The 23510-nt window shown below is 43.1% G+C and overlaps 1 protein-coding gene across 3 annotated transcripts in view; it reads left to right on the forward strand.

Annotated features, from left to right (window-relative positions):
* GCK (glucokinase) overlaps positions 1 to 23510 on the forward strand; it is an 86176-nt gene that overhangs the window by 46903 nt on the left and 15763 nt on the right. For all 3 annotated transcript variants that reach the window (XM_030201760.1, XM_030201762.1, XM_030201761.1), the window contains exons 2-6: positions 7302 to 7464; positions 10152 to 10306; positions 13992 to 14111; positions 15400 to 15495; positions 18422 to 18521. In XM_030201760.1, coding sequence (XP_030057620.1) covers positions 7302 to 7464; positions 10152 to 10306; positions 13992 to 14111; positions 15400 to 15495; positions 18422 to 18521 — 634 coding nt within the window. The remainder of the gene's footprint in view (positions 1 to 7301; positions 7465 to 10151; positions 10307 to 13991; positions 14112 to 15399; positions 15496 to 18421; positions 18522 to 23510) is intronic.

Here is a 23510-nt window from a genome sequence, read left to right on the forward strand (position 1 = left end):
TATACAGCTTGGAGAAGAGACGGCTGAGGGGAGACATGATAGAGGTATATAAAATAATGAGTGGAGTGGAACAGGTGGATGTGAAGCTTCTGTTCACGCTTTCCAAAACTACTAGGACTAGGGGGCATGCGATGAAACTACAGTGTAGTAAATTTAAAACAAATCGGAGAAAATTTTTCTTCACCCAACGTGTAATTAAACTCTGGAATTCGTTACCGGAGAAAGTGGTGAAGGCGGTTAGCTTAGCAGAGTTTAAAAAGGGGTTGGACGGTTTCCTAAAGGACAAGTCCATAAACCGCTACTAAACGGACTTGGAAAAATCCAAAATTCCAGGAATAACATGTATAGAATGTTTGTACGTTTGGGAAGCTTGCCAGGTGCCCTTGGCCTGGATTGGCCGCTGTTGTGGACAGGATGCTGGGCTCGATGGACCCTTGGTCTTTTCCCAGTATGGCATTACTTATGTACTTATGTACTTATGGGTATAGGTGTAAGTAGTATATTTCCTTTGTCTTTGGGGAAGAGTCCGTGTTGTAGCATGTAGTTCTAATCACTCCTCCACTCCTGTGGATAATATCAGTTGGTATATATACTGCAGAAGCTGTGCACAGAAAGTAAACTGCTCACAAAGATGGAAGATGTTAGTGGGATGTCAGATATTATGTTCTCAGTCAAGATTTGCTGAGATGAACTGATATCTATAATTTATTTTATTTACCTATTTATTTATTTATGTATTCTTGTATCCCACTATTATCCAAAAACAAATTTCAGTTCAAAGTGGCTTACAATTTACATTTTGGTGGAGTTACAATAGTGTTGTGCAATGTGGAGAAGGCAACTATAGTTCATGTGGTTATTCATAGAGTTTTTGAAGAGGAGAAGGTAGTGGTAGCTTTTGGGTTCAGTTGTAGAATTTTGCTGATGTGTATTCATATAGTTTTTGAAGAGGTAGATTTGAAAGGAAGGCGACAATATCTTTGTGATTAGCTGTAGAATTGTTTTTGAAGAGGTAGGTTTTCATTTCTTTTCTGAATTGGAGGAGATTTGTGATGGTTCTTATGTTTTTTGGTATCGAGTTCCACCATTTAGAACCCTGATAGCTAAATCCTGCTGTGTAGATAGTTTTGTAGATGGTGTTTTAGCAGTTGGGTAAATGTAGAAGTGGATAGTTTCTGTTTACTGGGCTTGCACTTCTTGGGGATAGTTCAATCATGTTAAGCATATATTTGGGTGCCATTCCAAATAGTATCTTGAAGATTAGGGTGCTCACTTTGAAAAATATTCTTGCCTTGACTGGTAGCCAATGTACTGTTTCAAGCAGTGGGGTTGCTCTTTCATATTTTTATTTCTTGAAAATCAGTCTTGCTGCCATGTTTTGCACTATTTGCAGCAATTTTAGTGTGTTTACCTAGCACCCTATGTATGCTGCATTGCAGTAGTCTAGTTGCGATAGTATCGTTGATTGGACCAGTATCCGGAAAGATTGTCTAGGGAAATAGTCTGTTATTCTTCTCAGTTTCTATAGTGTTCTGAAGCATTTTGATGTTACTGCTGATATTTGACTGTCCAGTGTTAGATGTTTGTCGAGAATGATTCTTTATATTTTAAGTTGTGTTTCGATGTGGTATGTTTGTTGGTTGAGTGTGAATTTTTGGTAGGATGTGGGGTTGTATGGGCTGGATAGTACTAGGAATTTGGTTTTGTCTCTGTTCAGTTTGAGTTTGAAAGTTTTTGCCCATTCTTCCATGAGGTACAATCCTTTTTTAATTTTTGTCCTGTATGTTTGTGATATTGTTTTGGAAAGGTATGAAGATGGTGACATCGTATGCATATATAAATGGGTTGAAACCCATTAATTCCAGTTTTTTTCTGAGTGGTGTCATCATTACATTGAACAGTATTGGTGATATTGGCTATCCCTTTGGTACCCCGCAGTCTGAGATCCATGAGACTGATGTTTGGTTGGACATCTTTACAATGTAGGATCTGGTCTTTAGGAAGCCATTGAACCATGTTGCCACTGCACCACAGATTCCTATGTTGTCGAGCAGTGTCATTAGTGTGGTGTGATCTACTAGGTCGAATGCACTTGACATGTCGAATTGCAGTAGTAATACATTTTGTCCTTGGCATATTATACTTCTGAATTTCGTTATCAGGGTGGTTATGACCGTCTCAGTGTTGTATTGCAGTCTGAAACCTGATTGGGATTTATGAAGAATTGAGAATTTTTTCAAGTATTCCGTTAGTTGCTGTGTTACTAGACCTTCCATCGTTTTGGTCAGTAGTGGTATTGAGGCTGCTGGTCTATAATTTGTGATATCACTGATCTTGTTGGTAGTATTTTTGGGGATAGATGTGAGTACTATGTTGCCTTTGTCTGTTAGAAACTGACCTCTTTTCAAACATGTAAGTTTTTTTGGCACATTTCACTTAAGCAATAGTGCTTGATGCAGGGTCCGTTTGTCTGTACACATCGTCAAGTAAAGTCAAGATGATGTCAAGAAGGCGGGACACAGCGAAGAGAAGCGCTTTTACTGGGAGCGCTTTCACTGACGCTGCCGGACTGGAGGTAAATTTAAAAGCAAAAAAGGAAAGGGATCGATCGTGGGGGAGAGAAGAGGGCGGGCAGGGGAAAGAGGGACATGGATGGGATGGCAGGGCTCAGGGAGAGAGGGGAATTTCTGGATACATGGGTGAATGGAGGGGGGCAGGGGAGAGAGGAACAGATGGGAGGGCAGGGCCCAGGGAGAGGAGAAATTGCTGGAAATGGAGGGGAAGGGAGAGGGGAGAATTACTGGATGTGGATGGAGGAGGGAAGGGCAGAGAGGGCCAAGGATGGACTTGGATGGGATGGCAGGACCCAGGGAGAGGAGAAATTGCTGGAAATGGAGGGGAGGGGAGAGAGGAGAATTGCTGGATGTGGATGGAGGAGGGAAGGGCAGAGAGGGCCAAGGATGGACTTGGATGGGATGGCAGGGCCCAGGGAGAGGAGAAATTGCTGGAAATGGAGGAGAGGGGAGAATTGCTGGATGTGGATGAAGGAGGGAAAGGCAGAGAGGGCCAAGGATGGACTTGGATGGGATGGTAGGGCCCAGAGAGAGGAGAAATTGCTGGAAATGGAGGGGAGGGGAGAGAGGAGAATTGCTGGATGTGGATGGAGGAGGGAAGGGCAGAGAAGGCCAAGGATGGGCTTGGATGGGATGGCAGGGCCCAGGGAGAGGAGAAATTTCTGGAAATGGAGTGGAGGGGAGAGAGGAGAAATCCTGGATGTGGATGGAGGGGAAATTGTTGAATTTAAGGGCTGGATCGGAACACTTTGAAGGCAGATGCTGAAACTGTTGAAAGGATAGGGACAGGGGGCTACAGATGGTAGACAGAACACATAAGGACACAGGAGGATGGTGGACATGGTGAGAGAAAAAATATCAAACGGAAAGAAGACAGTGCATAAAACAGAAGACACTGGGACCAAAGCGAATAGAAAAACTAAATGATCAGACAAAGGTAGAAAAAAAGTATTTTATTCAGAATTTATTAATTGGAATATGTCAGCTTTTAGAAATGTGCATCTGTGATATTTTGCATGTAAGTTTCAATTTTTCTAGTATTGCTGCATGCTGAGTCTGACTTCTTGAGGTAACTTTCCATTCAGTATTTTGCCTTCATATTTGTTGTGTCATGTGTTTTTCATGTGTAATCAAGGTACAGTATCCTGCTAGCGTGTAGTATTTGCAGCCCTTTTTTTTCACAAGGTAGTGTATTGGTGTTTTAGAGCCTGGTGTAATTACAGTTCTGCCTTTCCATGCATAAGGTTGTAGCTCGTCCTGTCCTTGGAATTAGTGCTGTTATGGTTTGGTAAGGTTCTGACTGTGTTTTTGCACAAGTTTGTGTATAGTGTTTTGCAGTGGAGAGATTGTGTGTCCGCACCTCTGACCCCCCGGGGTTATGAGAATTGAAACTACTAATTGTGGACTTGAACTGAATAATTTCTTGGGAGGGTGGGGGGTTTCATGATAGCACTAGTAAAAAAGGCCCGTTTCTGACACAAATGAAACGGGCGCTAGCAAGGTTTTCCTTGGAGTGTGTATGTTTGGGAGAGTGTATGTGAGAGTGACTGTTTGAGAGTTAGAGTGAAAGTGTGAGTGTGTGTGAGAGAGAGTGAGTCTGGGTGTGAGTGTGTTTGTGAGAGAGTGTGTGTGTGAGAATGAGAGTGTGTGCAAGTATGTATGTGAGACACAGTGTGAGAGAGAGTGTGTGTGTGTGGGCGAGAGAGAGAGTGTGTGTGAGACACAGATTCTCTGTGAGAGTGAGTGTATGAGACCAAGCGAGTGTGTGAGTGACTGTGTGGCACATAGAGAGTGAATGTGATACAGTGTGAGACAGAGTGTGTGAGAGGGAGAGTCAGAAAGACATTGTATATGAGAGAGAGAGTGTGAGCCGTGCCCTCCCAATCCATGGCCATCTGTCCCCTGCCCCCTCCATTCATCCTTTTCCAGCAATTCCCCTATCTCCCTGAGCCCTGCCCTCCCAATCCATGGCCATCCATGTTTCTCTGTCACCTGCCCCCTCCATTCATCCCTATCCAGCATTTCTCCTCTCTGCCTGAGGCCTGCCCTGCAATCCATATCCATCCATGCCCATCTGTCCCCTCCATTCATCCCTATCCAGCAATTCCCCTCTCCCTGAGTCCTGCCCTTCCAATCCATGCCCATCCATGCTCATCTGTCACCTGGCTCCTCCATTTTCCCTATCCAGCAATTGCCCTCTCTCCCTGAGGCCTGCCCTCCCAATCCATATCCATCCATGCCCATCTGTCCCCTCCATTCATCCCTATCCAGCATTTCCCCTCTCTGCCTGAGGCCTGTCCTGCAATCCATATCCATCCATGCCCATCTGTCCCCTCCATTCATCCCTATCCAGCAATTCCCCTCTCCCTGAGTCCTGCCCTTCCAATCCATGTCCATCCATGCTCCTCTGTCACCTGGCCCCTCCATTTTTCCCTATCCAGCATTTCCCCTCTCTGCCTGAGGCCTGTCCTGCAATCCATATCCATCCATGCCCATCTGTCCCCTCCATTCATCCCTATCCAGCAATTCCCCTCTCCCTGAGTCCTGCCCTTCCAATCCATGTCCATCCATGCTCCTCTGTCCCCTGCCCCCTCCATTCTTCCTTTTCATGTAATTCCCCTCTCTTCCTTCCATGACCCCTCCTCGCATCCATGCTCCTCTCTGTCCCATGTCCCAGCCTGGCCCGCCCTCTTCTTCCCCCCCCCCTCCTCTTCGCATCCATGCTGTCGTTTTTCCCCTGCCCTCCTGCTCCCAGTGTTCAACTTTGCTGCCCACCCACATCCCTTTTTTTTTTTTAATTTTTTTTATTTACCTCCGTGGTGGCGGTTCCGGCAGCGCAGCGTCAGGGAAGGAGGCGGCGCTCCCGACGTCTAGCCTTCCCTTCGCTGTGTCAGAAGAAGGCGGAACACAGCGAAGGGAAGGCTAGACGTCGGGAGCGCCGCCTCCTTCCCTGACGCTGCGCTGCCGGAACCGCCACCACAGAGGTAAATGTAATATAGTAAAACGCACCGTTAGTTTTTTTTTCTGCCCTCGCGATCTGTGTGTTTTCCCCGCCCTCGACGTCATGACGTTTGACGCGAGGGCAGGGCAGAGACGGCTGGGTGGCTTCACACCACGAACGCCACGAACTCCACGAACCCCACGAACCCCACGAACCCTTCAGCGAGTGTTTTTTAGTGACTTCAGAACGTTGTCCTCATTAGAACGTTCACGGTGCGTTTTATTATATTAGATTGTGCTTATTATTTCAATCAGTTTTTCTGTACAAGTTTAGCTTCATTTGTCTTTATTTGAAATTTCATAAATAGAAAATTTTCTAAAAATTGAATAATCTTATCAATGGGTGGGGCGGGGGCGGGGCTAGGATGGGGCCCCACCAAATTGGTCTGCATAGGGCCCCGCACTTGCTAAGACCGGCCCTGTTGGTAGGCTCTACTCCCATGGTGCTTTTCCCCCTGCTTACTGAGTCAGAGTGTGCCCTGTTTTGTTTCCGGTAGTCCATGAGGTAGTGGCCATTTTTGTAAGCCAGTTTTAGATCCCTTTCACGTGTTAGCCACGTTACAGAACTTAGTTCTTACCTTGAATGTTGCTGAAAGAGGGCATTGTACACCATTCTGCCAGCTTGGACCTACTGCTAATCTCAGTACCAGGGAGACTCGTTGCCAGTGGGGCAGAACCTCTGATCTGCAGTTAACTGTGAGTAAGCGTGCTTATTCCAATAAAGGACGTTTTCGGAGAGATTAGTCTTCAGGTGTCAACTGGTGTGCCAATGTTATATAGCAGCAACAAGTCCTAGAGGCCTGCATGTATGCAGGTCCCTGGAGCACTTTTAGTGGGTACCGCAGTGCACTTCAGCCAGGTGGACCCAGGCCCATCCCCCCTACCTGTAACACTTGTGCTGGTAAATGGGAGGCATCCAAAACCCACTGTACCCACATGTAGGTGCCCCCTTCACCCCTAAGAGCTATGGTAGTGTTGTACATTTGTGGGTAGTGGGTTTTGGGGGAGGGGGGTTGGGTGCTCAGCACCCGTGGTAAGGGAGCTATGCATGTGGGAGCGTTGTCTGAAGTCCACCGCACTGACCTCTAGGGTGCCCAGTTGGAGTCCTGGCATGTCAGGGGGGCGAGTGTACTACGAATCGTGGCCCCTCCCATGACCAAATGGCTCGGATTAGGACGTTTTTGAGCTGGACGTTTTTAGTTTCCATTATCGCTAAAAAAAAACAAACGCCCAGCTGAAAAACGTCCATTTTTTCGAAAATACGGTCTGTCCCACCTCTTCACGTACCCGTTTTCGGACATAGACGCCCATGGAGATAGGTGTTCGCGTTCGATTATGCCCCTCTCAGTATACCAAGTATTTGGAGAATATTGCTTCTTCAGCAGTATGGATCCATTTTTATGTATTTATTTATATTTTATGTGTTATTAGAATTTGCATGTTATATATGTTTATTTAATTGTATTTTTTTAGATATTTGTTTATAGCCCTGATACAGGCAATTGCTGAAACACGTTGGTGTTGAGTTTTTGTGTTTATTAACTTTGTGTTGCTACTTCTGGTTGTCTGCTATTGATCAGATGTTCTTCCACCTGGCATTGCCTTTGTTTTCGCCTACGGTGTTGTTCTCAGCCTCTTTGTATTGATATACTGCTGCTGGTATGTTCTCACTCATTAGACAGAGGGAGGTGTATCCAGTTACCATGTATCTCTTTTTCTACCTCTCAGGTGGATCAGATCCTGTCAGAGTTCCAGTTGAAGGAGGACGACCTGCGCAAAGTTATGCGTCGAATACAGAAGGAGATGGAACGAGGGCTGAGGCTGGAGACCCATGAGGAAGCCAGTGTGAAAATGTTACCTACCTACGTTCGCTCCACCCCTGATGGCTCAGGTACAAAGACACAGACCCTGAGGTTGATGTGAAAATACTTGTTGGCACTAAAAGTGGTTCTGTTATTCAGGGGCCGTTTTACTAAGCCGCATAAGCGTCTATGCGCGCCCAATGCACGCCAAAATGGAGTTACCACCCGGCTACCACATGGCTCTTGAGGTAATTTCATTTTTGGTGCGCGTCCGATATGCGCATCCGAAAAAGAATTTTTATTTTCGGACATGCATATTGGACGCGTGCCAAGTGGCATTTGACACGTGTAGGTCATTCTCACCCGGTTACCGAGTGAGACTTTACTGCTAGGTCAATGGCTGGTGGTAAGATCTCAGACCCAAAATGGATGTGCGGCAATTTTCATTTTGCCACATTTTGCCACACATCCATTTTCAGCAAAAAATTTTAAAAGGCATTTTTTACCGATGCGCTGAAAAATGATTCTGCATGTGCCCAAAACACGCGTCTACACTACTGCAGGCCAATTTTCAGCGCACCTTTGTAAAAGGGCACCTCAGAGAATTGCTTTTGTCCTCCCTAGTACAGATGCTGTCTCCTCCCGTGATCCAGATCTGTGCTAAGGCAGTGTGGAAGTAATCCTATAAAACAGGTGCTAACATTTACACACTAGTTACGCACATAAATGTTCAGAATCCTAGCATATACACACATATGTATGTAGATATGTGTGTACATGCCGGATAGGCGCTTATGTGTTAAACATAAAGGAATCCTGTTCAGAAGGAATGGATCCTAAGGAGCTTAGCCGAGATTGGGTGGCAGAGCCGGTGGCGGGAGGCGGGGATGGTACTGGGCAGACTTATACGGTCTGTGCCAGAACCGGTGGTGGGAGGCAGGGCTGGTGGTTGGGAGGCGGGGATAGTGCTGGGCAGACTTATATGGTCTGTGCCCTGAAAAAGACAGGTACAAATCAAGGTAAGGTATACACAAAAAGTAGCACATATGAGTTTATTTTGTTGGGCAGATCTTTTTCTGCCGTCATCTACTATGTTACTATGTTACTATGATATTGTATAAAATATTTCATTCTGTATGAGTATAGCAGACACTAAAGGTATGAGATTCATTTTCACGATATGGGGATTGTATGTTTGTTAATTTATAAATATGTGCATATCTGTAATAGCTTATATTTTGCAGATGGCTGGGCAGAGTGCGGACAGGATGTTATGTTATGTTATCAGGGATTTATCTCTCATCAAAGGTGGGGGGGGGGGGGTAAATAAGTATAAATATTTGTGTGTGGTTCTTTGTAGCCATTAGGGTTTTGCAGGATTTTTTTTTCCATTTTGTTCATTTTCGTTTCATTGATGGCTTTAATTTTTTTTTTTTTTTAAATGTATGTATATAATATGCATGTGTGTATATATATATATACTGTATATATATATATATATATATATATATACAGTATATATATATATATATATATATATATATATATTTCCATGTTGCTTTTTTTTTTAACTGGACACTATTTTTAATAGTGTGCACTAAAAACTGGTTGTCAGTCCCATTGACTAAACGCACCAAAAAGGCATGTTCAAGTTTTGTGATATCCTCCAGGCCATTTTGGGCCAATGACTTACCCCATCCTGGGCCCACAGAGAGCCAAAACAATTCTAATTTCTCCTGCCCCACAGTTCTGTAGTACCAGCAATCCAGGGACAACTAAATATTGCTCTTGCTCCTTGTGGACCCAGGATAGGGTAAGGCACAAAATGGAGGGAGATGGGGAAGAGGTGGAACCAGAGTGGCTTGGGGGCTTTTTATATTACAGCGTTGTCATGGGTTTTCCCACCAGCCAACGGGCTTGAGTCTTTCTGCTCACATTGCTTCTTTGTATTGCTTCTTACAATGAAATGAAATAGGAAATAATGTTGAGATTTCATATTTTGTTTCATGTGAGAGCACAGCCCTAGAGTGTCCGATGTCTGTGTTATTTTTGTTTGTGTATATTTGTGGATGTATCTTTGTATTTGTGTCTGGATATCCGTGTGTGTCTGTAGTAGTGTGACCCTGGCGTTTTACTGTATATGCTAGTTGGAGTAAAGACTGTTGGTTTCACAAGATGACACCATCTCCTCACTGTGAGGGTCTTTTAGTAAAGCACGCTCACATTTTTGGCGCGTTCTAGAATTGGGCACGCGCTAAACATTAGAGATACTGATATGAATGCATTGGCATCTCTAACGTTTAGCGCGTGCCTGTTTTTAGCATGTACTAAGAACACGAGAGCACCTTAGTAAAACACCCCCTGAGTTTGGTGACCCTAACACAACCTTCCACACCCATTCTCCTCCATTACATACCTGCTAAGAAAACCTTCCACACCCATTTTTTGCCATGACATGTCCCCTAACACAACCTTCCACACTCATTCTGTGCCACGACATGCCCCCTAGCACAAAAAGCACTCATCGTGTGGTTTGCCATACAGTAACTGCAAAAATACCACAGAGGCCCTTACTACAGTTGTGGACTGGTAGTTACAACATGGTAAACTGACTGTTAAGTGCTACCGCAGTTTAGTAAAAGGATCCCTATGTCATTTAGTTACTGTGGGATTTCCTGGCCTTTACCGCCTGTTCCTGATACCCTCATTGTGTTCTTGGTGTGACTGTGGGACTCTGGTTTCTCTTCTTACTGTGTTTCATTCTTGGCTGTTGCAGAAGTTGGGGACTTCCTGGCTTTGGATCTGGGAGGAACCAATTTCCGAGTGATGCTGGTGAAGGTGGGTGAGGATATGGAGGGACAATGGAAAGTACAGACGAAACATCAGATGTATTCTATTCCTGAGGATGCCATGACGGGTACAGCAGAAATGGTACATATATACGATGTTCATACACTCTACATATAGTAGCGTACATGTTTAACACATGGAACATGCACCTATGGGTGTTCTATACAACACATATCCTACACACATGTAGATATGACTATGGTGGTTATTTTAAAAAGCCCTATTTGTGATTTGGACATCTATAAACTAGCATTTAGACATGTTTATCATATACATGTATAAATCCTGATTTTAGAAAGCCGGGATATACACACCTAAAGCAGGAGGCATGGTTTAGGTGTGTTTTGCATGGGACTAGATAGTGGCTAGAGTAAACCTGTGCATTCCCCATTTCAGAAGGGGAATCCCCATTTCAGAAGAGGAATGCACAAATATGAATGTGACGATCACTGTCGAGATTTACACCTTCCCCTGGCAATGTCTAGGTTTTGTTTTGTGTAGTGCTCTACTGGAGGGGTTGGGGAGGCAGCCCAACGTGGGCTTGCCACTTGCTCTTTCGGGACTACTGCTGGCCCAACGCGGCTACCGGCGGTAGTCCCACCCCAAGTGTGCGCCATTTCCGGGGAAAAAGAAAACCCCCAGAAATGGCTTGCGCAGTGGTAATCAGGCAGTAATCGGGCATTGCTGCATGCTGCCCGGTCACCTCCAGATTAGTGCTGGAGCCCTTATTATCAACTCAATGGGTGACAGTAAAGGCTCCCCGTCGCATGGCCATGTGGTAAGACTTCTCTTATCGCATGACCATGTGTGCCTGGGTTTTTTTTTACCTATTGCAGTAAAAAAGGCCCTGGTACGTGGGAAAGACGGCCCCCCACTGCCAGTGCAGGGCCCTTTTCCCCGCAGCTTGGTAAAAGGGCCCCTTAGCTTCAAGTGCTACAAAGACTGATAACACTGAACTCAATCATTGCACCTTTGCGTTATTCCCAATGTCCATTTTCACTCAATCAAGCTTTACTACTCAAAATGAAAAATAAAAAAAATTTAAAAAAATAACACATATCTGATTGAGATCCAAATCGATATTTCCTGCTGCATTCAGACATCATAGCTGAGACCACCCTCGAAACAAATAAATATGCAAATAGTGTCCAATATCCAAGTGAGAAGTGAAGAATATAAAAACTTGTCCAAAAGATGAAATATAAAGTCAAATCAATCCGCAGATGGGATACCACTAATCCAAATGGAGAAAAATATCTTCAAATGTACTACATCAAACTATGCTGAAATTACTCTACCCACAGTTGTAAGAGGATATGACCAATTTCAACATATTTTGGATTGATTTAACTTTAAATTTCATCTTTTGAACATATTTTTATATTCTTCACTTCTCACTTGCATATTGGACACTATTTGCACATTGATTGGTTTGAGTGGTGGTCTCAGCTATGATGTCCTGAATGCAGCAGGAAATATCGATTTGAATCTCAACCAGATTCTGTTATTTTTTTTTTATATTTCATTCTGAGTAGCAAAACTTGATTGAGGGGAAACGGACATTGGGTATAACACAAAGGTGAAATGATTGAGTTCAATGTAATCAGTCTTTAATACATGATTCTAGCACCAATGTATAGTTATAGCAATGATTAGAGTGGTTGGGTTTTTTAGGTTGTGGAATATAGAGGTGCTACGTAAAACATACATAGACTGTACATACAATTTACCTTCTACACACATGAAGTAATTTTATAAGAGCTTTGAGCTTGAGGAACAGAATTTTACATGTTCAAGTAGGCTCTTATAAAATTATCTGATGCATTTGTGCTAAACAGTAGGCAAGGAGAAGTCCTAGTGCTACTTGTACACTATCCTCCAAATTCTATAACTGATGCTCTAAATTGTGCATGCAAATGCGGGCACACGCATAATTTATTCACACAGTTTAATTGAACAAGAAGCCAATTTGTGCCAATAATTGGGCGCTAAAAATTAATTATTGGTGGTAATTGGCAGCAATTTAAATTTACATGTGCATCTTCCTAGTCAGTATTCTATAAGGATGCGCACGTAAATTTTTAAGCACAGATCCGAAAAGGGGGCTTGGCCATAGGAGGAGCATGGGCAGGTCAGGGGCATTCCTACATTTTCTGCACAGTTATAGAATACAGCAGATCCACGGCTCATTTAGGCGCAAAGATTTACACCAGGTTTCAGTTGGTGTAAATCCTTGTGCTCAGAGTTGGGTGTGGATTCTGGCATTAAACACTAATCCAGTAGTGCCCAAACCTGGTCCTGGAGGCACCCCAGCCAGTCAGATTTTCAGGATATCCACAATAATATTCATGAGACTGATCTGCATGCACCAGGGGTGTAGCCAGACTTCGGCAGGAGGGGAGTCCAGAGCCTGAGGTGAGGGGGCACATTTTAGCCCCCCCCCCGGCGCCACTGACCCCCCCCCGCCATTGCCACTCCCCCCCGCCGCTGCCGCCACCAACTTTGTCCCCCCCTGATGACGACCCTCTCGACCCCCCTCCCGCCGCCAACCCTTCCCTGCTGCCGCCGTTGCCTACCTTTGCTGGCGGGGGACCCCAACCCCCACCAGCCGAGGTCTTCTTCTTCCGGCGCAAGGCTTTGTTCTGTTTCTGAGTCTGATGTCCTGCACATTGTACGTGCAGGACGTCAGACTCACAGAAACAGAACGAAGCCTTGCGTGCAGGATGTAAGACTCAGAAACTGAACAAAGCCTTGCGCCAGAAGAAGAGGACCTTGGCTTGCGGGGGTTGGGGTCCCCTGCCAACAAAGGTAGGCAACGGCAACGGCGGGAGGGGGGGGTCGAGAGGGACATTGGCAGGGGGGTCCAGGGCCAAATCTATGGGGGCCCAGGCCCCCGTGGCCCCACATAGCTACGCCACTGGCATGCACTGCCTGTACTGCATGCAAATCTCTCTCATGACTATTTATTGTGGATGTCCCGAAAACCTGACTGGCCGGGGTGCCTCCAGGACCAGGTTTGGGAAGCACTGCACTAATCTATAAACAGCTCCCATATCGTTTATAGAATAGCATTTAGTGCTCATTTTTTGGCTTCCAAATTTGGGTGCCTTTTACTGAATTTAACCCTATATACATGTAGGTGCTCCTGGGAATGGAGAATAGATGGAGCAAGGGCAGGATTGACATTTATGTTGGTATTTTATCAAATAAGAGCACATACTGTACGTTCACATACGGTGCAATTCTATAAATTAGATGCTAGGGGTGGACTGGTGGTGATCTGAGCCCCTAACTACCTATCAGAAATGATTAAACTAGATGGAGGGTAGGGGCATAGGAGCCAACTCTGTGGGTGCTTGAGCACCCCCAATATTGAGAAAATTCCTTGTATGTGTCCAGGGAGGGGTTATTTCCACTGGGTTTAGCACTCCCAATAATTTTGAAAAGTTGGCTCCTATGGGTAGGGAAGAGTGTGTTTCTGATTAATTTGTCCCACATATTTGCATTTCTGAAAGTTCACATGTGGAGTTTTTCCCATGTTCACTCTCCAGTGGCCAGAAAAATTTGGATGAATCCCCCTAGAATTGTACACAACTTACAGGCATTCTGCTTAAATAATGTGCATGTGAACATGGAGGAATAAGCTCTCTGTAGGAGAAGGTTTCTCGCCCTGTCTTCAGGACACCCCCCAGTCAGTCAGGTTTTCAGGATGTTGTTTTTTGTTGTGCTTTGGGCCTGTAGACATAACACTGTTGATGTGTTTTAGCTCTTTGATTACATTGCTGAGTGCATCTCCGATTACCTGGATAAACACAACATGAAGCACAAGAAACTACCTCTGGGCTTCACCTTCTCATTTCCTGTCAGGCATGAAGACATCGACAAGGTCAGCACTGCAGTCTGTCCTAGGGATGGGGCAAGGCTGGCCGCAGCTTTAGAACAAGGGAGCCATCCAGTTATTGTGGGGGTGCTCTCCCCATCCCTCTCCTGCACAATCCTTACCCAGCCTTCTCTCCGTCCTTCCCTCCAGGCCCTGGTCCATGTGATCATTCTTCTTACCCTTTCTCCCCGCATGAGCCTCTCTCATCCTCTGCCCTATCTACCCTGTGTGATCCTATTTCTCCCATCACTCCTCTGCACTGTGTGACCCTCTCTTCCCTGCCCCTCAGTACTCTATTTCACACCTCAGTTCTATTATACTCTTCACCTCAGGTGATTCTCTGTCTCTTTCTCTGCCTCAATCCTTTCTCTCATTAGTTTCTGGCCAGTACAGTCCTCTATCTCACCACCCTACAACATGATCATCTCTCATTACTGACTATTCCTTCTATTTTCAGTCTCTTCCCATCTGCCCGTACAAGCCTTTCCCTCTCTCCTGGTTGGCAGGAGACAGGGTCAGCTGAAGGTATAAACCAGGTGAGGCACTGGGTCAGGGCGCCAAAGCTCAAGGGTGCCAAAAGCTGCCTCACCGGTACAGCCTTCACAACAGTGCACCCTTCTGTGCATGGCTACTGGCAGCACCACAACATGAGAACAGGTACTTCCTGTTCTTGCGTTTAAACCTGGGGTGATGCCGGTGGCCGTGTGTGGAGGAGAGCACAGTGGTGAGAGCAAATGGACATTGTCTTGTCACTGTAAAAGAGCAGGTAGATCTGATATAGGCAAGGGGGTGGGGCAAATGTTGGCTCAGGGCACCACAACCCCTTGGGCCAGCACTAACAAGAGAGCAGTACGTCATGGTCTGTCTGCCTCCTCTGCCAGCTGCATTTTTGAAGTTGCCAGAGAATGTGGTAAAGGCGGTTAGTTTAGTGGGGTTTTAAAAGGGCTTCCTAAAGGAAAAGTCCATAGACCATTATTAAAATTGCAGGGGAAATCCACTGCTTATTTCTGGGATAAGCAGCATAAAATGTATTGAATTTTTCTGGGATCTTGCCAGGTATTTGTGACCTGGATTGGCCACTGTTGGAAACAGGATACAGGGCTCGATGGACCTTTGGTCTGTCCCAGTGTGGCAATACTTATGTACTTATGGAGCCGTCACATTCCATAAGCCTCCAGATGCTCATAAAGAGTGCGACTGTGGCTGTTGCTGACACTCTGTGGTCCATGGCTCTCCTCGTTTTACATTCTGAATTGTGTCTAATTCATCTTTCTTTCTGTCTTCTGACATCCAGGGGATACTTCTGAACTGGACTAAAGGTTTCAAGGCATCAGGAGCAGAAGGGAACAATGTAGTGGGACTTTTAAGAGATGCCATCAAACGACGGGGGGTGAGTGATCAGCACAGCGCGCTGGTGAGGTTATTTTGTCCATCTTCTAGTAAGAAGTGAGTGATGGAATATTAAGTTTAAGAAAGCAATTTTCAAAGGCATTGCCACATATAAAACAGGATTTTATGAATGGAAATTAGGCTTCTGAAAATTAACAAAACCCAATGAAGATGGCAGAAATATCACAGTAATGCCAAAATATAGATATATAAAATTCTGCTGTAAAAGCATTTATCATCAAGAGAACCCTTCCAAATACAAAATATCTGACGTAATGGAGAAAAAAGGCCTCAGTCCAATGCTATGTTACAGTCACTGAACCTTCCTGGTTACTCAGCTTTCAATTTTAATCATCGGTCAAAAAAACTCCATAGCTAGTGATTGGTGGTATATTAAAAACACCGAAAGAAGCAGTTAGCACTTGATTTGCATGCACGTTATTGAACATGGGTATTAACATGTGCGCTAAACATTGCCGCAAATTGTATTGAAATGCATGTAAATGGTGCAAATGAGGTTAGGTACTTTTCCTTCTCAATGCACAGATGGCAGCACTGTAATGCCCAAAGCAAATGATGGTCTATAATGCTGAAAACTTACCGCCAGCTCAGGGGTAGCATAGAGGTTCTTGGGGAGATCATTTCTCGTCAGTTTCCCCACACTAAATTGCAAGAAACAAATATGTATGAAAGTGAATGGACATATCGGTTCCTGTTTTTGTACGTTTAAATGTGAGCCTTTCAAAAATGTAAGTGAAGACTAATTTTTGAAAACCTCATATTTAAAGGTGCAGAAGAACAGCACCAATCTGTGATTGCAGATCTGGTTTTATCTGGGCATGCGCACAAGAGCTGCGCTTATCGCAAAACTTTTGTGTGCATGTACCAGGCATGTTCCTCCTCTGATTTTTGGCTTAATAGCATGAATTAACCTCGCATTAAATTTGATTGTCATTTGCTTAGACCATTGGTTAGGTAGTTTTCTGCGCTGTTGCGCTATAGGGTTCGCGTTGTGGGCTTTAGCTCCCATGTTTTGAGCATCGGCCCTATGGAAACTTGTAAGTATATCAATATGTTAGCATATATTGTACGCATGTACCTGCATACTTTATAAAATACGTGTGTTTGCTGCTGCTCCATCTCCGCTCCACCCAACTATGCCCCTGGGATGCATACGTGTAAGAAACCCAAGAAGTAGAGGATAACACAAGAACTTCCAATGGGGAGTGTGGTCAAAGGCGTTCTTTATTAGGCACCAGAAAGAGACAGATACATCTGTGTTTTGACGGGAAATTCCGCCTGCCTCAGGGGTCAAATACAATCGTACTGTAAAAAAAATAAATAATAAAATACAAATCAAATCTCCATCACAAAACACATCTAAGATACATAAAATAGTATAAACAATAAAAGTATATAAAAACTCTCAGTACTGACTTGATAAAAACAATGCAACTAGGACTGCACACTTTAAAAATATGTATCTATAGGATTGTACCATGTAAAAGAAAAGTTATAAAAAGCATAAAACTGCATCTAAAATAGGGATGAGTAAAAGAACTGACAAAAAAATAGGCTAGCCATATATGTTGTAGGCACTGTATGATAACACAAAGGTGACATAACACAAAAGCGGGACCTGAATCATGCCTGACACCAGTAATGAAGAACATGTGCCATTGTCAAAATATTCCATAATAAATGAGCTCACTTTATACTTCAAGAATGTATTTCACCGTGCCTTGAACAGATAGTTCTAAGGTCGAGCAGAGGTACAAATAAGTGAAGCAATAGAAAGAGGGAACACAGTAGAATAAATAATAATCTATGCATCGTGGAAACTAATAACTGAGCCTGCAGAACTAAAGTGCAAATTTAAGTACACGTTTAAGGAAGCATGTTTCTGTGGCACGTGCAAGTGGCTGTGTAATTTTATGAAAGGTCTTTTCAATGCATAAAAGTAGCTTTCCAAGTAGAAGAAGCTATATAGAATCCCCCTCCCCCTGCCAGAGGTGTAGCTAGGTGAGGCGCCAGGAGAATGACCACTCCCCCAAACGGACTTCCGACAACGCCTATTTTTCAGCAGTCTGTCACACTTACGCAGTCCGCTCTCCGCTACCCTTGGCATCACAACCTGGCTATGTTTCTGCTCCCTGCTCTATCCTCCCCAGTGCATGTACTTTTCAGAAGTCCAATTTTGAAAGAGAAATTCTTCCCTTTTAAAATCTGATATAAAGTGTGTGGGTAGAAAGAATTTGCAGACTTTACACTTAGGTGTATTGGGAAAACGTTGCCCCAGGAAGTGTTCTGTGCATTAGAGTACTCATCTTGTGGTTTCCTTGAATAACCTGCATGAATGTATCAATAAACGTTATTTAATGCAAGCCCCATTATCCTCAACAGGGCCTATTAACTAACTAAGGACATACCTTGCATTAAATCATGTTATTTTGCATTAGTGTGTGTGAAAATGTTAACGGAGGACAGTAAATGAGGCCCTGAGGTCCAGTGAGCCACAGAGGGATTGAGGCTTGGGTTAAACCACGTACTGCTCTTATACTGCCACCTAGTGATTTGCCAAAGAGCAACATTTCATTGTGGATGCATTCCTGATGAGAAGAAATAAAAGATAAGTCTTGAAAGGGAGGATTAAAATATTAGAATGAGATGGATATTACTACTAATCATTTCTGTAGCGCTACTAGACATTTGCAGCACTGTACATGTTAAATGCAGGTACTTTTTTTGTTCCTAGAGGGCTCACAATCTAAGTTTTTGTACCTGGGACAATGGGGGGGTTAAGTGACTTGCCCAAGGTCACAAAAGCTGCAGTGGGACTTGAACTGAGGTCACCAGCATCAAAACCCACTGCACTAACCCGTTAGGCTACTCCACCCCTTCAAATGCTCTCTTCTTGTACTTGACAGGACTTTGAGATGGATGTGGTTGCTATGGTGAATGATACCGTGGCAACAATGATTTCCTGTTACTATGAGGACCACCGGTGTGAGGTTGGCCTGATAGTGGGTAAGTTGGAAAACTTACAAAGTGGATATGTAATGGAAAGGGATTTTGTCAATAGAGAGACAATGCAAGTGTTGGATTATTTGTAGTAAATAATTAGCAGATTTTAGTACACACAGCTTCAGCTTTAGAAATGTTAATTTCTTTCTTCATCTCTCTCTCATTCACCCCAGAATAATTCACTGCTGAGTCACTTTAAAGTTGAAGTAACAAAACATCTGTTTACTCACAGTTTGTAGTTAGATTATAATCAGACAGGCTTATATATACATATTACTATACATTTGTATTATCAGCTCCTTCCATGTGCTTAGATGGTAATGGATGCTCACACCACCATAGATCCTCTCAGGTTAGGAGAGATCATGAGCTCCATGTGCTCCATGTGCTGCATCTGCTGCATCTAACCCCCACAGGAAGTTGCATAGCTGTGTGACCTCTCTAAGTAATTCACATCAGAGGTCACAGAGTAATCACAGAGAAATAATAGGTGACAGGCAATGCATGTAAAAATACAATACATTCCAACAAACCCCTTCTCATGCATAACTGTCATGCAATTATTTATTCATACAAAGTCCAAGCTTTATACGCAGATTCACAAAATGTTCTCTGGGTAACGGTTTGGTCATGATGTCAGCTGTCATCTCACTGGTGTGACAATAGTGTAGACTGATGACCCCTTCTTTCGCCAACTCTCGCACGTTGTGGTATTTCGTTGCGATGTGCTTGGTGCGTGACTGAACCTTGTCATTCTGTGACAGTCGGATGCAGCTCTGATTATCTTCCATTAACTGGATTGGTCTCTTTTCAGCTATTCCGAAATCCAGCAAAAGTTTTTCAATCCACATCAGTTCTCTGCACGCTTCCGATACGGCCACATATTCAGCTTCTGTAGAAGACAGACTCACAATACTTTGTTTATGACTGGCCCATGAAATGTGTACATTTCCATACATAAACACATATCCACTTGTGGATTTATAATTAGAATGATCCCCTGCCCAATCTGAATCACAGTAACATATTAGTTTTGGATTACTATTGGCTGAAATCTTTAATTTACAATCAATGGTACCCTTTAAATACCTTACCATCCTTTTAACTGCAGTCCAATCTGATTTGGTAGGTGAGCTGACCCTTCTGCTCAAAATTCCTACTGCATTTGCTATATCAGCCCTGTATGTGGTAGCTAGATATAAAAGCTTACCTATGGCTGATCTATATTGGATGTTATCTGGTAAAGGTTCTCTTACTGTTTCATCCTTCAGAAAATCAGTGATCATGGGAGTGCTTACAACTTGGGCATCTTGCATACCTAAACTTTCAATAAGCTCATTTATTTTCTGCTTCTGGCTTAGAAGATAAGAACCATCATTTTGTTTCTCAATTTCTATACCAAGATAGTATGACACATTACCCAGTTCTTTTATCTCAACATTGAGGTTTAAACACTTTACAATGTCCTTGTACTCTTGCTCACTTTTGCTTGCAATGAGCAGATCATCAACAAAAGCTAAAATGTATGCATATTGTCCATTTCTGCACCTAGTGTACAAGCATTTATCTGCTTCACCTTGCTTAAATCCTAAATTTGTCAATATTTCATGCAATTTATCATTCCAACATTTTGCACTTTGCTTTAATCCATAAAGACCTTTGTTTAATTTACACACTAGCTGTCTTTGTTTTGTATTTATGAAACCTGTTGGTTGTTCCATGTACAAGTCTTCAGTTATATCTCCGTGAAGAAATGCTGTTTTCACATCAATGTGTTTGACTTGCATGCCTTTTGAGACTGCAATGCTCAGAAGTGTTCTGATTGTCGTGTGTTTCACTGCAGGTGCAAACACTTCATCAAAATCTTCTCCATATTTTTGAAGATATCCCTTTGCCACTAATCTGGCTTTATACCTTTCCACTTTTCCTTGTGCATTCCTTTTTAACTTGAATACCCATTTGCATCCTATAGCTTTCTTGCCAGGAGGTAATTTTGTAAGAATCCAAGTATTATTTTTATCCAATGCATCAATTTCTTCTTGTGCTGCTTTATGCCATTCAGCAGCTTCTTCTGCTGGCATTTTCTCAATCTCATCCCATGTTAAGGGCTCTTGAGCTTCTGCTGACTTTGTTAGGTAAGACAGTCTTGGGGGTGGAACACCTTTGTTTTCCCTGGATGAGCGTCTGACAACAGGTTGGTCTGACCTTTCCGCATCCTCTAAATCTGAGAGTTCTTCTCCAATTGATTCCCCTTCTCCAACTGTACTGTCTTCTTCAATGATCCTTTCTGTGTCTGTTTCCTCTGCCTGTTCCTCGTTAGATACAGATGAGTTGCTTTCAGACATCTGCCTTGGTATGGCATTTATACACACTGGCATGTCTATTATGGTTCTAGTTTCATATTCTGGATGATAAGGCTCATCTGGGATAATCCAGCCTTTATCAACCCTCTTGTTTTCATCAAAATATGTAACATGTCTTATGCCAACAATGCCAGTTTTCAGATTCAAAATTCTATATCCTTTGTGTCCTGGAGTATAGCCAACTAAAATGCCCCTTTCTGTTGTGGAATCCAGCTTATGCCTTCTTTGCTTTGGTACATGAGCATATGCTGTACTTCCAAATGTTCTTATGTGCGACAGGTTTGGCTTCCTACCATGCCATGTCTCATGTGGTGTGCGCTCAGCGCCTTTAGTTGGCATTCTGTTTTGTAGGTACACTGCTGTGAGAATGGCTTCCCCCCATAGTCTTTTAGGGAGATTGCTATCTGACAGCATACATCTGGTCATTTCCACAAGTGACCTAAATTTTCTCTCTGCAACAGAATTTTGCTCTGGTGTATAAGCTACTGTTGTGATATGCTGAATGCCTTCTTGTTCTAGAAATGTGCGCATGCTTTGTGAAGTGAACTCACCACCATTGTCGGTCTGAAGAACCTTTGGTTTTCTTTCAAATTTATTGCTCACCATGGCTACGTATTTCTTCAGCATGTCTGTGACTTGACTTTTCTCTTTCAGCAAATAGGCCACACAATATCTAGAGAAATCATCCAAGAATATCAGCACAAATCTGTTATTTCCCAATGATGGGATATTAAACGGTCCACATAAGTCACTGTGTATTAAGTCCAGTACTTTATTACTCCTATTTCCTGTGTATGCAGGAAATGAGGGTCTCACACCTTTTTGAGTAACACAGTCTATGCATTTCTCCATATTACCAGCATCTGCACTTATCTGAATGCCGGTGGCCAGTTGCTTACTGTAAAGATCCTGGATCACCTTAGAATCACGATGTCCCAGGCGGCGGTGCCAGATTTCCAGACTACATTTTCCATCATTCTTCCTTACTTGCGCCATATGTGAGGCTTCACCTGAAATGCTCAGTTTATAAACATCATTATGCATAAAAGCTTCAGCATACACTTCATCATTTTTAGAGATTGTGCACTTACTGTTTTCAAAATGAATCACAAATCCCTTCTTATCTAATGTAGATACACTAAGCATATTGCAAACTGCTTGGGGAATATACAAGACATCACTTACAGGAATTTCTTTAACTTCATTAGACACTTTGCATTTTAAGAATCCAATACCTTTTGCTTGGATCTTAGCAGTCCCTGCGTTTGCAGTTTTAAGAATACCTTCCTCTGGACACATTTCCTGAAAGAAATTCTTACAATTGGTTAAATGGCATGTGCTCCCCGAATCCAAAATCCAAGTACTTTCATTTGAATTATTATTTACCATAGTCAAAGATTTTTCTGCCATTAGAAAGCCCTTGTGTTTATCTTTGTCCTTCATACATTTCCTGGTTTGAAAATTCTTTAGTTCCATTGGCTTAGGTGAGCTAGAGGGAGTGTTTTGTGTTTCCTTACACCATTTAGATACATGTCCCTCCTTTCCACATGAGTAGCAAATCAGCTTGCCCTTGGGTGGAGTTTTCCCATAGCTCCGCCTTCCTCTGTTCTTTGCCAAGAAATTTGTTTCATTTCTCTCTGACTGACTTTGAGAACACATCTCCTCAGAATCATTTATTATGCATTCCTGCCTTAGTTTTGATGTTGCCTGTTCAAAAGATTGCCCTTCAATGGCCTCATTTACAGACCTAAAAACATCAAACTTCTTTGATAGTGAGGTAAAAAGAAATGCTCTTTTCAATGCATCACACATGGGAATTCCAGAAAGTTCTAACTTTTGAAATGAAGACATAAGATACATAATGTGATCATTACATTTACTTTTATCCCTTAATTTGGTTTCATTCAACTCTGCTAGCCAAATTGGTTGCTGCTTTGCATATGTAGTTGCATACATAGTTCTCAGTTTATATAAAATGTCCTTTGGTGTATCTTTTCCCTCCACTAATATGGCTTGTTTCTCTGAGAGAGCTTCCAAAAGCATGCACTTCACATAATAGTTTGCATTGTCCCATTCAGCCATATTTTCAGCTGTTCTGTCTTGGTCTAAGCATATATTTAATCTTTTTGCTCGAAGGAGACATATGAATCTTAGTTCCCACTGCCGATAATTAAACTCAGTTAATTTAGGCACCTTGAGAGAATAGAACAATGGTGAATTTCCTCCCTCAGCCATTTTCTTAGCCTTCTGTCTGCTGTGTGGGGGGAGAGAGAGACAGACTGAATCTTTCCTTTAAAACTTAAGAGAAAAATGTGGCCTTTTTTTCTGCCTGGTAATATTTCTCTTCTTTTTCAATTCCTGGCCCTGGGCCCATAACCCTTTTGTTGGATTATTTGTAGTAAATAATTAGCAGATTTTAGTACACACAGCTTCAGCTTTAGAAATGTTAATTTCTTTCTTCATCTCTCTCTCATTCACCCCAGAATAATTCACTGCTGAGTCACTTTAAAGTTGAAGTAACAAAACATCTGTTTACTCACAGTTTGTAGTTAGATTATAATCAGACAGGCTTATATATACATATTACTATACATTTGTATTATCAGCTCCTTCCATGTGCTTAGATGGT

Source organism: Microcaecilia unicolor, chromosome 4 (genome assembly GCF_901765095.1).
Source record: "Microcaecilia unicolor chromosome 4, aMicUni1.1, whole genome shotgun sequence".
Classification (NCBI taxonomy): domain Eukaryota; kingdom Metazoa; phylum Chordata; class Amphibia; order Gymnophiona; family Siphonopidae; genus Microcaecilia; species Microcaecilia unicolor.